Source organism: Melanostigma gelatinosum (assembly GCF_949748355.1).
Source record: "Melanostigma gelatinosum genome assembly, chromosome: 17".
NCBI classification, from domain to species: domain Eukaryota; kingdom Metazoa; phylum Chordata; class Actinopteri; order Perciformes; family Zoarcidae; genus Melanostigma; species Melanostigma gelatinosum.
Window position 1 is genome coordinate 13,232,891 of NC_136650.1, and position 20,800 is coordinate 13,253,690.

General features: G+C 43.3%; 2 protein-coding genes across 2 annotated transcripts; one reads left to right on the forward strand and one right to left on the reverse strand.

The window, feature by feature from the left end:
* Nucleotides 1-2,861: 2,861 nt before the first annotated feature.
* Nucleotides 2,862-14,334, reverse strand: fkbp9 (FKBP prolyl isomerase 9). Its single transcript, XM_079288711.1, has 10 exons — nucleotides 14,042-14,334; nucleotides 13,124-13,269; nucleotides 11,130-11,319; nucleotides 10,857-11,002; nucleotides 9,976-10,165; nucleotides 8,548-8,693; nucleotides 6,906-7,095; nucleotides 5,786-5,931; nucleotides 5,347-5,510; nucleotides 2,862-4,154 (listed from the first exon to the last, which is right to left on the reverse strand). Exons 1-10 carry the CDS (start codon nucleotides 14,242-14,244, stop codon nucleotides 3,975-3,977), a joined length of 1,701 nt encoding a protein of 566 aa, XP_079144837.1. The 5' UTR covers nucleotides 14,245-14,334; the 3' UTR covers nucleotides 2,862-3,974.
* A 782-nt stretch (nucleotides 14,335-15,116) lies between these two features.
* Nucleotides 15,117-20,102, forward strand: crtap (cartilage associated protein). The gene is made up of 7 exons (XM_079288715.1): nucleotides 15,117-15,832; nucleotides 16,287-16,436; nucleotides 17,551-17,722; nucleotides 17,922-18,050; nucleotides 18,134-18,279; nucleotides 19,107-19,190; nucleotides 19,702-20,102. Exons 1-7 carry the CDS (start codon nucleotides 15,371-15,373, stop codon nucleotides 19,777-19,779), a joined length of 1,221 nt encoding a protein of 406 aa, XP_079144841.1. The 5' UTR covers nucleotides 15,117-15,370; the 3' UTR covers nucleotides 19,780-20,102.
* The last annotated feature ends 698 nt before the right edge of the window (nucleotides 20,103-20,800 follow it).

Sequence of the window (20,800 nt, forward strand, 5' to 3'; positions counted from 1 at the left end):
CATTGTCTGTGTGATGGTGTGAAGAAGCGCTCATGTCAGTCAAACTGAAATCTAGATCAGAATTTTCCTCATTGCTCATCTTCAAAGTAGTTATTCATTCAAATATATACAACAGATGAAACTGACTTCTGAAGTTTGTCAACACTTTAGCTGTGTGTCCCAATTACATTTTTAATACTAAGGGAAATGATCATGTCATATCATCTATAAATGAACTAATTCATTGTAAATTAAACAAATACTTGGAGACATTGCTGCAACATCCTGAATCTACAGTGAACTCCGGCTGAACTCTGCCACCAGCTGAAGCTCCGGCTTTTCGTGGAAACAGCAGGAAGTACGAGGCCATAAAGGTCTCTGTGTTTTTTTCCCCAAGTGACAGTGCACAATGGTGACCTTTTCTTCATTTTTACAATGGTTAGAATCTATAGTGAGTGGTATCTCAAACTGTAATTAGCAGTGTGAAACAAAGGCAGCCATTGTTTGAAGATGTTCTGAACTGAGTGCTAATTTTGGATCATCAGGCCACCTACTGTGTGTCCTTCCTGCAGGTCTGAATGTGAATATGTTATCTTTAATTAAACTCACAACACCAGAGCAGCTTCTGAACTGGACTTGAATGATGTCTTCAACAATGGTGACGGGGTTGCTATTCGTGACGCACACAAATAATTTGAATACAGTGAATCAGGGAGGAAAGAACGACAACTACAAGTAAAAAGAGTTTACTTAAAGAGGCCCAGAAGTCAATTACAGTGATTCTGTTACGTGATTTCTGGGGGGTGACCCCTCACGATTTTTAATTCGATAATAAAAAATTGAAAAATTAATTAATTAATAATTATTATTATTTTTATTTTTTTTAATTTCTATTTGGGTTATTAAAACTAGATTCATTATGTAAATATTTTCAATTCATCTGGAAATAATTAGTAATAAGCAAATAGGAGGCCTTTTATGTGAAACGCATAAAAGAGTGAGCCGACTGATCTCCGTGTCAATCATTGATGCACAGATGACAGGAGGGCCAGCTGGTGATACATCAACCCTTGCGATGCACCAGAGGGAGCCAGACTCCACGTGACTCGTGCCCGGTGGATCCGGTCCCTCCCTGTATGAACCCCTATTGCCGTGAGAGGTGGCGAGAAGGAGGGGATTGGTTTTACTCCGTTCCCTATATGATTTTCACATCTGACCGGGCGGGAGATATTGAGAAAAGAAAAGGTTCCCTAATCCTCCCTGGTTTGCCTCGCGCACTGCTGTACTCTAAGATTGATCTTTTTACCGGGTTATAATATTGTACCGAATATTCTTTAATTATTTGACCACCAGCTCGGTCCAAAGCTGGCTTACTGTCTTATCTGACTTGACCCGCAACAACTCACATAGACAGTGTAGTCTGTCGCTCGGACTATTATTGGGTTTTATAAGAGTCCAGTATTTATTTTGTCTCTTTTATTTATTTTTGGTTTTAGATTTTTCTTAATCCTTTCGTAATTGATAAGATCCTGCTTGAGAGCCCAAACAGATATAAAGCTCTTTCAAACGCAAGCCGGTCTCTCCCGGGTGACTTCTCTTAATTTAAAGCGAAAATAATTCGAATAAGTATTAGGATGTTCGGAGCATGTCAGGAATGCCATCAGTAGTGTGCCGAGCTGGATGTCGCTCAAACTTACCTCAGGGGCTGTGGGAGGTCCGGTGAGGTGTGACCACCTCTTTATGGCTTCTCTGGAAATTTGAAGAAATGGAGTCGGTCGAAAAATACCAATTCGTTTTTATTTATTTGTATTCAAATCAAAGTGTAATCTCTTGGTCCAAAATACAGAGAAAAAGTGTTAACTGAAAAATATACGAAAAAATCACCTAAGTATTAAAACCCCTTCAAAGCAGTCTACAGACAGAGTTTAATCTTTCTGAGAAAAGATTCAGCATTAACCAACCGCACCCTCTGGTCTCCCCCACACTTCTGGCTTGCTGTTACAAACGGCTCTTATTTATACCAGTACGGGCTGGTTCGCTAGCTTCAAGCGTATTCTTACCCTTCACATCAACCACATCTTCAAACAGAATTTCCAACATCATTTGATTGATTTAGGCAAAAAAGCCTTGCATCAGCGTATTTTTCAGAAAGCCGGGTCTCTCTGTGTGTCGATATGAGCTCCTCAGCAGACTTAATGCCGCCACTGTCAAGGGTAGGTTATTTATACCTACCCCCAGGCTAAACTACTGATCTGACCGCCCTATAGTTTCTTCCTGGAACTGCTGACTCGGTCTTTGTGACTTCGTCTGGGATTTTCCCTTCTTTCTTCTCTAGACTAATGATTAACGATGTCTCTTCCTCAAACTCCCCCAGGCCTCCTGGAGGACTCGTGCGGGCAATTGGCCCCCACCCCTCCATCTCCGTTCTTTGTGTAAATTTGCTGGCTCAACCCTTGGACTTCCCATGAACCGAGGAGCCCGCCTGAGGGGGTGTGTGTGTGTGTGTGTGTGTGTGTGTGTGTGTGTGTGTGTATGTGTGTATGTGTTCCCCCGTACACTTCAGGGCAACGGAGGGTTTCTTGACGACAGAAGCAGGTCTGTTTAACCGGTTCAACCTTATGTGCGACTTGTCATATCTCCTGATAACCAGGGCTAAACTGTTTAGAGGCATCGCGATTTCGCATAACCTCCCCCGTGTTCAACAATTCAAACTATAGTCTGAAGCTGAATCCAGCCTGAAAACATATCAGACAACACTTTGGGTTGTTGATGAAGGATTGTGCGACGAATAGAAAAGAAAGCGATCTGCTGGCTGTCATCAAAATAAGTGCCTAAAGCAAAGAGAGACACTTGTAGGACAAAAGGACAGACCCAGTCAAGGCTTATATTTAGGTCAGGTCATTTAATCAAATGAAACTTTGTGTTGACATTTTCATCATCACGCCTCGGTATTCTCCTGAATGAAAAAGTAAAACAAAAGCAACAATTACACACACATATCTCTCTATTTCTCTTTCTCACACACTCTCTCTCTCTCTCTCACACACACACACACAATCTCTCTCTCTCTCTCACACACACACACACACACACACACACAGAAAATATTAGTCCTAAACTGCATCCAGATGTTGACAATTCGGATGAAGAAAAAACAAGCAATGGAACAACTAGTTGACGGAAAGTGATTGAAAGACTGCAAAACCACTACATTTTAGGATTTGGGACCTTTCAGTGTTATTTTGGATGAAACAGCAGAAACACAGAAGGCATCCTGACATTTAAAGGTAAAGGAGTAAAAGGTGTCAGCTGTAAACCGTGTCAATAAAATGTTAACATTTTCACTTATTTCTTAATCAATAAGTGAGTTGTAACTTTCAGAAACAACCGTAACCCCCCCCCCCCCCCCCCCCATCATCACCGTATATAACAGTGAGTGATGACCGACTCATTGCTCCTGGAAGACTGTCCGATGTTTCAGAGACCAGCTGATACCCAGTGAAAAGAAAACAAAGTTTCACGCACAATTACAAAATGTTAAGAACAATAAAAGTCACAAAGGAGTGTTGCATGTAGAAATCGTGGAGTGAGGCCTTGGTTTGTTCTTTCACACGTGAGTGCTTTTGTACCCTTCAAAATAAAAAATAAAATAAAAAATGTCACATAAAACAAGACATGAACTTGATGGGAGTGGAGGTAAGAAAAAGTCGTCGTAGACCTCAGATGAGACTTTCCAATATTTAGCACTCAAAATAATCTCACTCCTAAATTTTCACTCCATCTTCTCATTTGGCTCTTAAAAGGCCAAGAAGCCCTTCGAACATCATCGAAATCTTCAAAATAAAAAAAATCTGTCAGCACATTTCTTGCGTCACACTGGCATACTTTACACTTACAACCCTGTCTCTTCCTACTCTACCACCCACATGTGAATTACAACCCCGCTGTCTGACCCTTCCGCCTTCACCCTGATCTGAGCTTAACACTCAGTCCCGTCATAGCTCGTCATGGTCGACGGCTTCGTCTGCTTTAAGTCTGAACTCCGCCTCGGTGATCTTTCCGTCTCCGTCGCGGTCCTGGTTGGAGAACATGTTGTCAATGATGCGGTAAGGATCGAAGCCAGGAGCCAGGCGACCTCTACCCTGGTTCACCTGCTGCATGATGTAGTCAGTAAACTATGGAAGCAGAGGAGGGGTGCAAGAGGGGAAATGAAGGATGAATGGACTGTAGCAAGCTGGACAAACTGTCTACGGCAGGGGTCTCAAACTCCCGGCCCGCGGGCCGATTCGGCCCACCACGTCATTTTATGTTTTTGTTTTTTTTAAAGTTAGACTAATAATAATAAAATCTCCATAGTCGAAATTCTGAGATAGAAAGTCGAAGTTATTAGATTGAAAGTCATAACTATGATAGAAAGTCATAATTCTGAGATAGAAAGTCAAAAAGATGAGATTGAAAGTCAAAATGATGAGATTGAAAGTCAAAATTATGAGATTGAAAGTCAAAATTATGAGATTGAAAGTCAAAATTATGAGATTGAAAGTCAAAATTATGAGATTGACAGTCAAAATTATGAGATTGACAGTCAAAATTATGAGATTGAAAGTCAAAAAAATGAGATTGACAGTCAAAATGATGAGATTGAAAGTCAATATTATGAGATTGAAAGTCAAAATTATGAGATTGAAAGTCAAAATTATGAGATTGAAAGTCAAAATTATGAGATTGACAGTCAAAAAGATGAGATTGACAGTCAAAATTATGAGATTGACAGTCAAAATTATGAGATTGAAAGTCAAAATTATGAGATTGAAAGTCAAAATTATGAGATTGAAAATCAAAATTATGAGATTGAAAATCAAAATTATGAGATTGACAGTCAAAATTATGAGATTGAAAGTCAAAATTATGAGATTGAAAGTCAAAATTATGAGATAGAAAGTCAAAAAGATGAGATTGAAAGTCAAAATTATGAGATTGAAAGTCAAAAAGATGAGATTGACAGTCAAAATTATGAGATTGAAAGTCAAAAAAATGAGATTGAAAGTCAAAATTATGAGATTGAAAGTCAAAATGATGAGATTGAAAGTCAAAAAGATGAGATTGAAAGTCAAAATGATGAGATACTTAAACAGTCATAGAAGCAGCTCTTTGGCTGGTTACTGTACATTTAACATGGAAATGTATTGTGAGCACATTGAAGACTACTTTAAACTGTGAATGCAGAGAGTTATCAATATGTTACGAGTAGTTACATTTACAACCGGCCCTTTGCGGGCGACCATGATGCTGATGTGGCCGGAGTGAAAATGAGTTTGAGAGCCCTGGTCTACGGTGTTACAGGTATTATGGCAGGCTATCACATACCTCAGAGGGCTCCACCTGCTCGTTCTTGTCTTTGTCCATCTCGGTGAAGAGGTCGGTTGACACGTCGTCGTTCCAGATGAACATGTAGCCTTCAGGAAGTCCTTCCTCCATCTCTACCAGCTCGATGTCAAACACCAGCACAGCGCTCCCTGGAACTTCGCCAGCTACACAAACACACAAACAGAATGAGCTGGAGGTGAAGTGGTCGAGCTCAGACTCAAAAATGTGTTGAGGAGAAGTGAGTTCCAGTCACCAGCAAGAGGAACTTTTCCTTTAACTATCTGAATTATAAATATTAAACTGTTACCTCCACTAGAGAGGCTAGGGTTTATGTTTGTTTATCAGTGAAACATGATATCTCACAATGGAAATGGGGAAACAGCTGGAACCATCACATGTCTTCTCCGTTTAACTGCTCGTGTGGTTGTGTGTGACTTACTGACTCCTCTCTCCCCATAGCCCAGGTGAGGAGGAATAACAAGGTGCCTTTTCTCTCCCACACACATGTCCATCAGTCCGTCCTCCATCCCTGGGACTACCTGGTTGGCTCCCAGGACGATGTTGTATGTCTTTCCATAATTATATCTGAAACAAATTGAGTTCAAAATAAAACAGAGACACACAAAACATCTGTATTTTGAGTCATTATTCTTAAGCAAGCACACATATCATGTTACTTCTGTTGAAGACAAAGCCTACGCGACCTCATATCGTTTGGTATTTTGAACCCAGCATTTTTGGTTTCATAAAAACGAACTGTTGCCAGAGCAGCCACTGTGAGAGGTGTTCAACAGAGTCATGCCAGGAAACATTGAGACGAAATACATTTCCCAGAAAAGTAATCACAAATATCATTTGACCTGACAAAAATGTCAGCCTGACTCAGACAAGAGGAGGAGGGCATGACATGATGAGAGGACCAGATGTGTTTATTTCATTTTGTTTATTTATTTTACAGCCAGAAGATTTACCAAAGACAATTACAAACACTTCACTCGATGGTTCAAATCAGTTTCCATTAGAGTTATCATCAGGACGGCCGAGGTAGTAATCTTCTAGTTTACATCAATAAATTGGATCACGAGCCCCGAAGGGACATGGAGGGGGAAACCGAGGGAGACACAGGGCTCTGTGTCTCTATGATGGCGCCTGCTGCACAGACATGATTTCTGTTGTCACACACACACAAACTCTGCTGCACGGACGTGCAGATAGCAGAACACACACACACACACACACACACATTCGTGAGCCTGGATGCTCTGTATTTGAACCAAAAGAATATACTTTGTTCGTTTTAAACAAAAGGCCTCCTATTTATTTATTACTTTTTATTTTTTGGTAAATTAAAGATTTTGAAAAAATTTTTTTATTAAGAAATACATTTCTATTTTAAATTAAATTAAGAAAGCATGCGGGGGCACCGCGCGCTACAGGGCCCTGCATTTGATGAAGGACTTTAAACACTGAAATGATGCAAATCTTTTCTGGAACTATGTCTTTCCAAGAAGTTTTGCTTTCCAGCAGGGCCCTAAAGTGTCTCACAGACGTTTACTCACGTGGAGTCGATGGACGAGCCGTCCATCAGAGACGCGTTGTAGTGGTATTTGACAAAGTCTCCCTTCTTGGTCTGCTTCTCACACTCTCCTGGCTTGTGAGTGACGGTGACCTCGGCGTTGTCTGTCGGGTTGTGGAAGTCGATGATGTGAACGTCAAACACCAGTACAGCTGAACCAGGGATCTTAGAGCCTGAGACAAACATGGTAATGGAGAAAGTCAAAGAGTACAATGTTAAAGCTGCAGACAAAGGAACAAAATCAGAATCTGCTTCTCTGTATTTGGAAATGTGACTCTTATTTATTGCAATACAACTCGAAACTAGAAAAGAACAAACTCGCTCTTTGTGAATTCATCTTTGAAGTGCCACCACACGCAGCGAAAACAAGGACAGCAAAACTGAACAACCCAAACATAAACATTTGACAACTAGGTTCAGATACACACACATATACATATATATATATATATATATATATATATATATGTATATATAAAGTATTTATGCATCCATTCATCCATCCATTGTTGAAGAAAATCATCATATAACTTAGGATTGAACTGAACACATTTGGTCTCACAACAACATTCTATGAAAGTGATTAAAGCGCGCCAGACAAATTGTAAACATCATTCCGAGTTGTATCAAAACATTTCCGGTACACGACTCGTGTGTTCTGCCAAAAAGGTTCTTGGCCCAGACGAAGGCATGAGAGCATGACATGATGAGGAGAACCAGATGTGCTTTGTTTGTGGTTCAACCGACTGGTTTGATTGGTGGAAAGTGACTTAAGGGCGGTGAAGTTTGACTGTAAGAGTAAGCTGTGAAAAGCAATACATTGGATTTGTTGAACTTGTTGAACGTTGGCTTGTGCTTATTGAAACACTTCCCGCTGCGTTGCAACTTGAATTCGCCGTCTCTCCTCGTCATTTTGCCACGACACCATCCGACTACAGTCATAAAGTAACTAATAAAGTAGTGCAACAGTGCAAAGGAGGCTGGAATATATATGGGATGATGACTGTAACAGGTTGCTTTATACGCAGGAGGAGGTTGGATATCGTGGAGATATTTTATATCTCCTGTATACACATGTTAGGATTGATAACATTGTATGTAATATTAGAATAGCTTATGAGCAGTCCCAACACAACGTCTTAGTATGTATTTCCACTTTCTTGTAAATTCACACACACACACACACACACACACACACACACACACACACACACACACACACACACACACACACACACACGATTCACAAATGAACTCTGTTTGACCGAACGCACTCTGGTGGTCAACTCTTGTCTAAATGGGATCTGTGTTCTGCATGCCTGTTTTTCTGACCATCTCCACATTGGACCTATGTATGGCCTGTGCTCATCAGTCTTCCTTTGAAGAATAAATAGTTAACTTCCAGGTTCGGACCACTGAGTTTCTAACATACGTGTGTGGGCATAAAACTCACACCCCTGTATGCCCCCCCCCCCCCCCAGCCTCATGTAAATGTTCATCAGATTGACGGCCTGCAAGAAGCAACTGTTTTTGTGTCTGCTTGTTTTGGCGTGCAGAGTAAAGTGGTGGGAACATTTTCAAGATAAGGGTGTCCGAGCATTACACACACACACACACACACACACCTGTGCCCTCTTCTCCGTAGCCGAGATGTGGGGGGATGGTGACGGTGCGTCTCTCTCCGACACAGACTCCAATCAGACCCTCGTCCATGCCGGCGATCACGTAGCCTTTACCCACATAGGTGTCATAGGTACGGTTACGAGAGTAGCTGTGGAACAGAGAATATGTTGTTGTTATCCCACTGCAACATGGAGAAAGAAATCACAGTCAATCTGGGAACTATATATACACAGTTTGTTTTTTCTCACGGTATAAAGTGAGATGTCAGGAAGAGCACATGTGAATAACACATGACGAGCTAACAGACGTGACTATAGGAGTCCTGCAACAATCCTCAAAACCACTGCGCTTGATTAATTAACGCATTATAATTTAACACCTAACGAGCATATAGGGAACATGGCCCCTGTGGCCTCGAGTAAAAGAGGAAGTCCTATCTCGAGGTGTTGTTTGTATTTTATGCAAATTGTCTATTTCTCTTTTTATTTTCCAAAGCTATGATGAGTTACGATCTATTGCTTATTATTCGCGTTATATTTTCAGATATCAACATGCTCGTTGCGTGTAATCCCATATTGCTTGGAGACGTGAACACGTTTTGAATGACAGCCAGCAGAGGAGGAAGGTTGGAAATACAAAAACTAACTGTTGTGTTAGTTCGGGAACATCCTGTTCAGTGAGAGAGGGGGGGGGGGGGGGGGGGGGCTATGAGTCGGTCTGTCAGAAGGGATGAGACAGTGAGAACTGTTTTGTCCAATGATTTAAGAATGTTCTGTTGTCTCGCTTATATGGACCCGGAGGTTGCAGAAAGTGCCAAGGAGAAGGGTACGACTAGGAGGAGGCAACAAAGGGATCGGGGCTTTTTGGTCTTTGACTCTTTTCGGCTTTTTTGAGAACTTGGTACATTTGAGATTTTGTTTGATCTGTTATTTCATTTTTATTATTCATTTTTGTAACCTTTTCTAAACTTTTTGTAAAAACCAAATAAAACCGGATTGTATTTTGTGTCTGAAATAAGTGATACGACGGTGGCCAGTGGTATTAGGTTATCCTGGCTCTCGCCTCCCTAAGCAGGCTAAGACAGTCTGAGGTCAGAGGTTAATAAACAAGCCGTCTTCCAGCGCTTCACTTGCACTGGGAGGGGGTATCTGTTAAGCAGCTAGGCGAGCACTTCAGTGACATTCTTATACAGTGCCTGAACGAATCATCCGTTGTAAGAAGCAGCAGACGTGCGAAACAAAGCACAGGATGCAGCTGTCTGTAATGCAAACAGGAAGTTCGCAGCAGTGATTTCTAAGTTTCAGTTCACTTCTCAAAGCATCTTCAGTGCACAGAGAAATGCTGCCACCCTGAGGCCACTTGAGGAACAACAGACATTCATTTCTACTTACAATAAAAATCTACGATGAATACTAAACACTGACACACACCTGGAATCAAAAAATGTTCCATCGAGGAGGCTGCCATTGTAGTGGTAGCGTACAAAGTCTCCAGCAACGGACTTCCTGGTGCAGGACTCAGGTATCATCTGATTGGTCACTGCGACCCCATCTCTGGGGTTGTGGAGGTCCAGGAGAATGACATCAAACACCAGAGACGCTTGTCCTGGGATGTCGCTTCCTAGAGGGAGATGAAGAAAGGGTTGAGGAACGAGAGAAGCCTTGGACATGAACCATGAGCATGTAAGTAGTGGGTGGAGTTAAAGTTATTTAATAAAACGGTTATTAACAAGGTCAAGTATGAATTTCAGTACAAATAGTGAAAATGTGATGTCAACAGTGTGGGAACCTTCTAAAAAGTAAAGAAATCTTTATTTATAGAGTTCATTTTTGTATTGTTATTTTTGAAATGTCTGGCATTGAAGGAAGGCCTGAATGTTGTTGATGGTCTCCCTCATACTGGATTTTATATTTTGCTTCTTTATTGTTGTTGTTGTATGATTGAATTGAAAATGTTCCTGAAATATATTTTATAATATTGCCAGTAAAAGCAATGAATCGAAAAATTGTCTCTTGCAAGTAAAATGCAAATAAAAAGTTGCAAAGAAATGGATCAGGTGTTTGTGAGAAGAACGAGTCCACATCCTCCATCCCTGACTCGACTGAGAGAGAACAAGAGGCGATGTGTGGTTTAACTGCATACGTTCACATATGTGTGTGATGTACCGCCACCTTGTGCTACAAATGTGCAACTACAGCACCTGTTGCTTTCCACAGTAAACATCAATCGCTTGTTGTTCTTAAAGATCCCTCACAGGATTGTCATCAGACTCAAGGAAAGAAATGACAATAAAGACATCGTTAACACTCACCGTCTCCATTCTCTCCGTATCCAAGTGACGGCGGCATCGTGATGATGCGTCTCTCTCCAACACACATTCCCAGAAGGCCCTGATCCATACCGGCAATCAGCCACCCAATCCCAACGTACGTGTCATAGGTACGCATACGGGTGTGGCTGCAGCGGAGGATGAGGAGAGAGGTTACACATATATGTGTGTGTATGTGTGTGTGTGTGTGTGTGTGTGTGTGTGTGTGTGGCTGCATGTCTGTGTGTGAATGAGGGACTATTACACAAAACAAACCTGGAATCGAAGAGTGTGCCGTCCAGCAGGGTGCCGTTGTAGTGGTAGCGAATGTAGTCGGACACCTCCACCTTTCTGGAGCAGTTGGAGGGCGTGTGGTACGTTTTGATCTGGACGCCGTCCTCCGGGTTCCACACGTCGAGCAGCAGGACGTCAAAATGGAGGATAGAATCCGCAGGGATGGTGTCACCTGAGGAGAAAAGAAAAGAGCAAGTCAGTGGACGGTACTTTCTGGTCTGACTCTCGTGTATTGATCACTCTCACACTAGATCTTGGCACAATGACATGAAGTCTGTGTCAAGATGAATACTGATCAGTGCCTTCTTCTCTCCGTGAACCTGGCAGTGATAAACGAGAGAACTGCTTTGGAGTTGACGTGATTGGGAAGTCGTTTATTAGTCTGCTGCATTACAAATAAACATTTGTTAAATTATTTATCAGGATTTATTTGTGTTGATCAATGAATCAAACATACATTTTGAAAATGTGGGTATTATATTTTGAATTCAAATAAAAATAGACTTGAAAGACTGTCAATTCATTTAAAAAAAACAAGTTTTGAAAGTTGGCATATTTTACCTCAAAATTGGAACATCTGGGTGACTTTTAGCAAAGCTTCGTATGAAACCAGTTATGGTTTATGTAACATCTCATCAGACTGTGAAGTCACCCAAAATAAATGATGAATTATAGCGATGGGTATGACATGGTTTTGTCTTATCCAATGTGCTGAATTGCTGCTTGTCCTTGTCTGATACAGTTATCTGAATATCTTTGGGTTTTGGACTGCTGGTTGGACAAAACAAGACTTGAAAAGTTCAGCTTGGGTTAAAACAAAGGTGCTGGGCTATTTTCACTGTTTTCTGATGCTTTATGGTTTTACAGAACGTATTAGTCAAAAGGGTAATCTGCAAATGAATTGATTGTGCAATCAATCATTAGATGCAGCCGTAGTAATAAATGGGTAGTAATACAAAGTAACTCCCCCTCGTGTCATTAAACTCCCTCGATTTGTAGAATATCTGTGGTTTCCTCAGTGCTGTAGCCTCCTGAACAGCAACGACTGATCAGTCTGTCCACTCACCAACACCTCAAACATGAGCATGACTCCCTGTCTTTTGGGCCTTTAATAGCTCAACAAGCATTTTTAGTGGGTGGGAGGTGGAGGAGGGGTGCACGGGAGGTGTGGGCAGCAGTCTTTCAATCTTCACTACTACGAAGCTGGCCGGCCTTTTTCCAGTTTAAATCTCTCTCTCTGCCTCCTCCATATTCTCACTTCTCTATCTTCTCCTCTCTCTCGCTAACCTTCTCTCTGATACAGACTTGTTTTTACCTGTCCACACATGCCTCCTCCCCCGCTCTCCCCTCTATCCCGTGATCTAACTATTCCACACACACACAAAGTGACGTAACAGTCTCTACATGTAAACAGACCCTCTACATTTGTACTCTCATCACTACAATCACATGCAAATATAGTATCAACAGTTTGTGACACAAACACTCTCCGGTGCACACTGGCCCGGATCTATTTATGTTCATGTACAGATGGAGATTTGTAAAGTTTATCTTCCATCTGCTAATGCTCTGGCATCTGCAGTTGAGCTACTAACAGCAGAAAATCTTGATCCAGAGCATCTTCCTCTGATCTGCTTCCTGGTTTGTCACGTCCCTCTGACATCATCAAACATGGACGCTTGGGGAGCAGCCCACTTCCTCTCTGCTTCGACTGACTCTAGTAGATCTGTACTTTCTGCAAAGACTGTCATTTTTGTCCCTTCTGATCCTGCCAATGTCCCACCAAATTCTCTCATTGTTACCGTGAGCAGTGCCGGCTGTGAGCTCACGCATCTGTGTATTTATAATAACTCCCCAGAGGAATAAACACACTGTCCTCAAACTTCTTGGAGAACATGTTACATTCTGTCCTGCCTGATTCAGAACAATCAGCCAGGACAGGGACGTGCTAATATGACAGGAAGTGCTAAACACACCGTATCCCTGTTTGCCATATGCGAGGTGAGGCGGGATCTTGACCAGGCTTCTCTCGTTGACACACATCCCCACCAGAGCTTTGTCCATCCCTGCGATCAGCTTCTTCTGGCCAACAAACACATTGTAGGTGCTGCCACGGTCGTAACTGGAACACATACACATAAACATGTTATTTTATATGCATTCATTCGGTGCTTCAAAACTGCTAAACTGCTAAAGTTGCTTCACCAGTGACTGTATTTGTTGTGGGAAAACAATTTGGGAGAAACAATTAAATCTCCCATCTTGCTTTGACAACTCAAAATTGACTTCGGAGTACCGGTATATGTGAGCACAGGGCCCCTCTACAAGACAAGGCCACAAAGTTAGCTCATACTGCAGAGGCTGCATACTTTAGTACTTCAAATCCTTTAATAACAAATGTGCAATAAATGAAAAAACAAGTGGATCTGAGGCCTTTGGGGCCCTCAGGGGTCAAGGGGCCCTGCGTTGAGAAAGCAGACTGCTTTGCATGTTACACTGTTACTACAGTTGATAATATAGGAGGTTCCCAAAGTGGAGTGCAGGCACCTTCAGAGGTCCTGGAAGCAGGCAGAGCATTGGACTTGGTCCTCAGGTTTCAATGAATCCAGTGTGATCAAGCAGGATCATATCTATATAGCAGCAAAACTCTCCATCTGATCAAACAGGGCCCTTTAGTGTAATCCCTGTGGATATTACAAGGTTGTGGGGCCCTTGGATTACGCATACATGGATTCAGAGTTCAGTCAGCCTGCCTGCCTGCGTGGCTAACAGGGGCGAACCACTCAACGCGCACTTTTACGCAGCACGCACGCTAATTCCCACCGTGCACCCGTGTCTGCTCTGCACAGAGAGACTAAAAGTGGGAATACATTCCTCACTCGCGCGATACTCACCTTGAGTCGAACTTCTTGCCGTCCGGAAACATGCCATTGTAGTGATACCTGACATAATCCCCTACTTTTACTGCGCGCACACACTGCTCTGGCACGAAAGTTTTCTCAATGAAGATGTCGTCTAACGGTACCGGAGGAGCGTTGCAGGCGGCGAACGCCACCAGAACCGACAAATACAGCATTCCCTGCACGCACTGGGTCATTTTCACTGCCGACAAAACTCTCAGACGATGGAGATAACTGTGAGTACGGCCTGTGTGCTGCCTCCCTGATCCACGGTGCTATCCTCTACTCTGGACTTGGATAGAAGTCCTGCCCCCGGTCCCAGAGCAGGAATGGTCACGTGTCAAGCTAGACATAACGGTATCACTTCCGGTTGAACTTTAACGCCACAACGTCAAGTGGATACCTTAATATCGCGTATTGTTCATGAAACACAAGTATACATGGCTACAAACTATATAAACGGACGCCCTTTGTGAGACACAAACAAATGTGGGCAAAGCTTTGATAACCAAACGTGCTTTTATTTTGAAATTGTACTTTATATTTCCTGTCGCGTCCTGCTTCTTTCTAGCTGCTTTGACGCCCTCTGGGATTGAATGGGATAGTTTTGGGCACCACGTATTGCTCCTGCGCAGTGCAGCTTCTGGTATGTGTCAACGTGGTAACGTAGGGGTCTCCACACATCTGCAAACGACCACCCCCCACCACCCCCCCCCCTTCTGTGGTCATTTAAATACCAACGATACGCACACATCCAAAGATGGATACGCAGGTCTGAATTGCAGTCAAATTAGCAGAACACATGACGTTTGTCCTTAGATGATGCTTACATGAATCCTGACTTGTGTTGGTGGAGTTCAGGCCTGTTGAGGGGGGCAGACCAGACAGGAATGTCTCTACGTGGCAGTGGGAGGGACACTCACCATTGCAGGGGTTTAATTGGTGACGGAGTTTAAGAGTTGTGTTGAATAATATGTTCTTGGTCAGTCCTGAAGTTTAAAGAAATGGCTAAATGACCTGGTCCGTCAGCTATAAAGTACAGGATTTTCTCCCTCACTTATGAAGTTAAAGTCTAAAAGCTCTTTTCTCTGTCAGGTTGTTACTTGTCCTGTAAAAGGACAAAACAAGAGCAGTGATTTACTCGTGCGCGTTAGTGGGAGGAGCAGCTCCAGCAGCCCCCACCCGCTGGAGCGGCCGTTCCAGCCTTTTGCGCCCGGGGGTGGAGAGGCTTTCTCCGGATACGTCGTGGAACTTGAGGCGGTCATAGAGACCCACGCTCCCACCCCGGGATCACCCCCAGTCCACCATTAACCAAACTTAAAAATGGCACCGTCCGCTTCTTCCCAACTCTTCTCAGCGCTTGTACTCGCATTTTTCATCTCTGTGGTGAACTCCCAGTATGAGAAATACAGCTTCAGGAGTTTCCCCAGGCACGAGCTGATGCCCCTGGAGTCCGCTTACAAGTACGCACTGGACCAGTACACCGGAGAGAAGTGGAAGGAGACGGTGGAGTACATAGAGGTGTCTCTGCGGCTGTACCGGCTGCTGCGGGACAGCGAGGCCTTCTGCAACCTCAACTGCAGCTCTGTGAGGCTGGAAGACGAGCAGAAGTTTGCGGAGTTTCCAGAGCTGCGGGCGTTCGGTAACGTTATGAAGAGGGCGCAGTGCCTGAAGCGCTGCAAACAGGGGCTGCCCGCTTTCAGGCAGGCCATGCCCAGCCGGGACACCATCGTTGAATTTGAGGAGAGAGAGCCGTACAAATACCTGCAGTTTGCGTACTTCAAAGTAAGCACGTTACATAAGCGTTGAATATGATTTCATGAGGAGGGTCGAGGGGTTCCAAACATTGGACTTGTGTCGTTTTACACGTGTGTTTACCTTGTTATGATACTCAGTATCAGGTGATGGTTTTCGATGCAGCCGCACTTTCTTTCTCAACGTCACTGACGGTGTTTTCTCGCGTCTTTGCTCTCTGACGTCACCTACGTGCCACGGATGCACAGACCCTGAACACCGAAATTGTTTTGATTTGACCTGATAATTGACAAAACCAACATTCATTTCGAGTGATCTAAAATATTGTCCTCCATTCGGTTATTCTGGAAATATTTATTGGTGATTTATGAGTTACCGAGTCCCTGCAACCACTCCACATTGAACCACATTTGCTTGCATTGCAGTTATTTTATTTCCTCAACTAATAGCTGTTTGCAATGTGTGTTGGTGTTATCTCTCCCAGTCCGACAACCTGGCCAAGGCGGTGTCTGCTGCCCACACCTTCCTGCTGAAACACCCAAACGATGAGATGATGCAGAGGAACATGGCTTACTACAAGAGTATGCCCGGAGCCGAGGAACACCTCAAAGACCTGGAGACCAAATCCTATGAGGTGCACATAAACACACACGCGCAGAGTCAGAACGAGGAGTAAACATGGAAAGGCTGCGTGCGTGCAAGTGTCACACCCGCACCCACGTCTTTGTTAATCCATATAAATATACACTATCCATCCTATTATTGGCTGTGTGGGTGTGCTGATGGAGTAGCAGCCTGTGGTGAACATGGCCAAGCTGGCCACGTCATTGGTAGAGTCATTCATAGACACCAGTTCTTCCCAAAATAGGGTCTGGGGACCCTTCAGTGGTCCTCGACAGGGCTGTAGTGGCCCCAGCAGTGATGAGTTAAGAGGAGGTTCTGCAATGTCGCCCACAATACGCAAGAAAGTAGAGGAACGCAGCAGATATACACTAACCACTGCAGCCGCAGCGCCGCGATCCAGAAACTACCTGATGCGGGTCTTGACACGAGAGGTATTACGGCCGTAGGTTGTCACAAGTGTGAAACCTCTTTACCGGAAATGAGGTCTGTGGTCAACACAAGCTTAAGAGATTCAACATGTTGTTCTACGATACAAAATAAGACATTTCAAGGATCCGCGGAGTCTTGTAGCCTACACCATCCCCGCAAAGGCTTCTATCGAGCACAAATAGAAATGGCAATGGCAGCTACAACGTTGTTACAACACGTTTCACAACACAAACACTTCATTAAGTGAAAATTAGAGACGCACCGACACTGTTATCGGCCCGATACTGACTCGAAAAGCTAGTGTTGGTGAAAACGAGCTGTACATTTTTCTATTCAAGTCGATCTACTTTTGAGTGTTGATTCGTAAAATTCCAAGGCCGATCTTTGAATGGATGGCTTTTCCTGTGGGTGCCTGATTTGAGCTGTAATCAGAATCGGACAGTTGTTTTTCTTCTTCTCATATTCATGTTTATATTTTCTGCCATAATGTTTTAAGTTTCGAAGCATTGCAGCAATCGCTCCTGTTATAGGTCACAACAGCAACACAGATCAATACCATTGATTTTAATACGAAAGGGACTTTAAACCTTGTGGAATGCTTCAGGAATGCAATCATGTCCGGATTAAACAATATCACCTTTGTGTGTGTGTGTGTGTGTGTGTGTGTGTGTGTGTGTGTGTGTGTGTGATTGCAGACCCTGTTTGTGCGCGCAGTGCGGGCGTACAATGGAGAAAACTTCCGTACTTCGGTGTCAGACATGGAGCTGTCTCTGCGGGATTTCTTCAAGGTCTACGACGAGTGTCTGGCTGCGTCCGAGGGCCCCAGGGACGTCAAAGACTTCAAGGACTTCTACCCCTCCATAGCCGGTCAGTTCACGCGTGTTCATGTTGTGTTGTAACTCTGTTCCTCCTGCCCTGTCCATCTGTACCCGCACTTCTCTTTTGTTAAAAATCCAAACCTCTTGCATCTGTCTTCTTTTTCTCATTTAATGAACCCTTTTTTCAACACTTTCTCGTAATGCCTAAGTTGAATCATATCATATTATTCTCAACCGTTCCTCTTCAGATCACTACATCGAGGTCCTTGACAGGAAAGTGAGTTGTGAAAGTGACCTGACACCCGTCGTAGGAGGTTTCGTGGTTGACAATTTTGTGGCCACCATGTACCACTACCTGCAGTTTGCCTATTACAAATGTGAGTAGCGTGTTGTTTCCAAACGTCTACTGTGTTATGATGACTGAATTCCCTGGATTTAGTTCTGTAATCGTGTTTTCAAGTGAATGACCTGAAGAACGCCGTACCGTGTGCAGCCAGCTACGTGCTCTTTGACCCCAGCGATGAAGTTATGAAGAATAACTTGGCCTATTACGAGTTCCACAAAAGCCGGTGGGAGCTGACGGAGGAGGACTTCATCCCCAGAGCAGTGAGACATATTAATGACCGCAAATCTTATGCACTCAGTTCCTATTCGATATGAACAGACAAACAAGATACAAAATTGTAATTGGTGCGCTTTTTGGGTTGCTGGTCGGCAGATTTTGTTGCCTTTGGACAGAGCCAGTAGCTGTTTTCCGTTGTTTTCAGTTTTATGCTAAGCTAAGCTGACTGGCTTAGCACGGTCAGACTTTTGAGAGGTATCAGTCGTCCCATCTACAGTAACTCATGGCAGGAAAGCAAATAAGCGTACTGTTGTTCGGTTCAAATAGGTTCATAGGGAGTCTTTTAGTCAGTTAGGTGAGAAGATTGACACCATGTCTGTGTACAGTAAATATAAAGCCACCACACGCCAGCAGCCTGTTAGCTTAACTAAAATACTTGAAACGGAGGGAAACAGCTGGCACGGCTCTGTCTGAGGCTGACAAAATGTGCCTTTAAAGCACTCTAATTAAAACTTTGTATTTAGTTTGTTTATGTTGTGTTACCTGAGGTTCCGTGTGCACATTTCCTTGCCATGTGCAGAGACTTTGTGGCAGAACCAAAGGGGCTGTTTGTTTGTGTCCACTCTTTATGCTAAGCTAAGCTAACCGTCTGCTTTCTATTTAACAGACAGCAAAAAAGCATGTTTAATTTAAGGTTCTCTGGATTAACTACATGTCTGATTCAGCACGTGCACTCTGCCTTCTATCTCTGTTTTGTGTCTTTGGTTCACTATGACACACATTTTACCTGCTGTGCTCCTGTGTGTGTGTGCGTGTGTGTGTGTGTGCGTGTGTGTGTGTGTGCGTGTGTGTGTGTGTGTGCGCGCTACAGGAGGCACTGCGGTACTACAATCAGACCACACTGCAGCTACAGATGTTGGAGTTCTCCAGACTGCGCCTGGTGAACGACGACGAGGTGAGTGCTTGTAATACATATTTTGTGTGCGTTAGTGCATCACAGGATGCTTTTAGCCGGGGACATATCTTTCAAATGAACAATTTACCCTTAAAAATAGACCTGCATGATTCCCGTGTTATCAGTTGGAGTTTGGATCAGGCTCTGTCCTTGTGTCACTTTTGGAAAAATCCTGGATTCTTCAGTCTGATCACATGACACCCTGCAGTACAACGTAGGCTCTGTGTTTATCAAGCTGCAATGTGGCAGAAGGCCATCAGGTGGCAGCAAGACACTGGCATTTCTTTTAAATTCTTACGACGCAGCACAAGCACACCCGTTACAAACCAGGACTACATGCTGTATGTGGCGAACGCCTGTCAGTTCTTGGCTGTCATCTCTTTAGCAATGCCAGGTGAGAAATCACAGATAGCACTGTGAGTCAGATATGTAATGCGTATGCACTTCAAACAGACCCTCCTGAGTTGTCTCTTTCTTTTTCTTCTTCGTGTGTGTGTGTGTGTGTCCGCAGGGGGAAGTGGTGGAGTTTATAGATGAGTTCCTGGATGGTGATGAATTGCCCAAATTGGAAATACCGCCGAAAAAATGAAACACACAACAAACCCCCCCCCCCCCCCCCCCCATAGTTTGTAGCCTATTTATCGGGTTTTGCAAGAGGCTCTGATTGGTCACTGTGTTTTTACCTGCAGAACCACATCCTGAATATTTTTTTAACTTCCTGTTTTGTGCACTAAACATCCAGTTCAGTGGTATGAACACATAGCACAGTGGCTAAATGATTTAAAGACGCTGATGTTCATAAAGATAGAAATATTTTTACTTGGTGTTTTATGGGTCCGTTCCTCCACTGTGAATCATGTATGTTGTCGGTTGCAATGAAATGATAATAAAACTCGACAAACATGTCTTTCAAGTAAACACTACAGTGTTGTCGTAATACTACAGTTGGGGATGTGATCAGTTGTGAGTAACACCTATTTAGTCTAGGACTGCAACTATATCTGCCAGTAAGTCACTAATATGCTTAATTGTTTGGTAAATAGCGAAATATGCTCGTCACAATATCCTAAAACCTAAATTCATGTCTTCAGGTTTTTCCTGTCCAACCATGAAATGATCAACTTACTATCACACAAAACAAAAGCAGCAAATCATCACAACTGAGAAGCTGGAACCAGGGAATGATCTAATATTTGTGCTTGAAAAAAATGATTGAAATGATGAATTAATTGATCAATTGCATAATACTGCTGTTTCAGTCCATTGATATTTGACTGGAGCCCTAATACAGCAGGGTGTTTGCGAGGGTCCTTCAGACAAAGACCCGGGCTGTGCTGAGCAGAGAGACGTCCAGAGGAAACACCGAGTTGTTTAATAATGTTTGAACATTGAGTCTCTGTGCAGTTTGTCACACGGTGATGTAAAAGAAACCCACAGGGGAACGTTCTCGCTGTGTTACTGTTAGCTTCTCTCTGACTCTGCCTTCTCATTTCTCTCCTGCCTTCTTCTCCTTCGCCAATTCTTTCCTTTCATCTGCCCTCTTTTTTCTTTCAACATTCATCTTCATTCTTTTTAAACATTTTTGGGAAACACCACAAGGAAATGGGGGA

Coding starts and splice junctions, on each gene's coding strand:
- fkbp9 (XM_079288711.1), bottom strand. CDS start 14,244: ATGACCCAGTGCGTGCAGGGAATGCTGTATTTGTCGGTTCTGGTGGCG. Junction 11,320..13,123: donor ATATGGCAAACAGGGATACG/GTGTGTTTAGCA, acceptor TTTTCTCCTCAG/GTGACACCATCCCTGCGGAT. Junction 5,932..6,905: donor GGCTCGTCCATCGACTCCAC/GTGAGTAAACGT, acceptor AATTTGTTTCAG/ATATAATTATGGAAAGACAT.
- crtap (XM_079288715.1), top strand. CDS start 15,371: ATGGCACCGTCCGCTTCTTCCCAACTCTTCTCAGCGCTTGTACTCGCA. Junction 17,723..17,921: donor CTTCTACCCCTCCATAGCCG/GTCAGTTCACGC, acceptor GTTCCTCTTCAG/ATCACTACATCGAGGTCCTT. Junction 18,280..19,106: donor AGGACTTCATCCCCAGAGCA/GTGAGACATATT, acceptor TGCGCGCTACAG/GAGGCACTGCGGTACTACAA.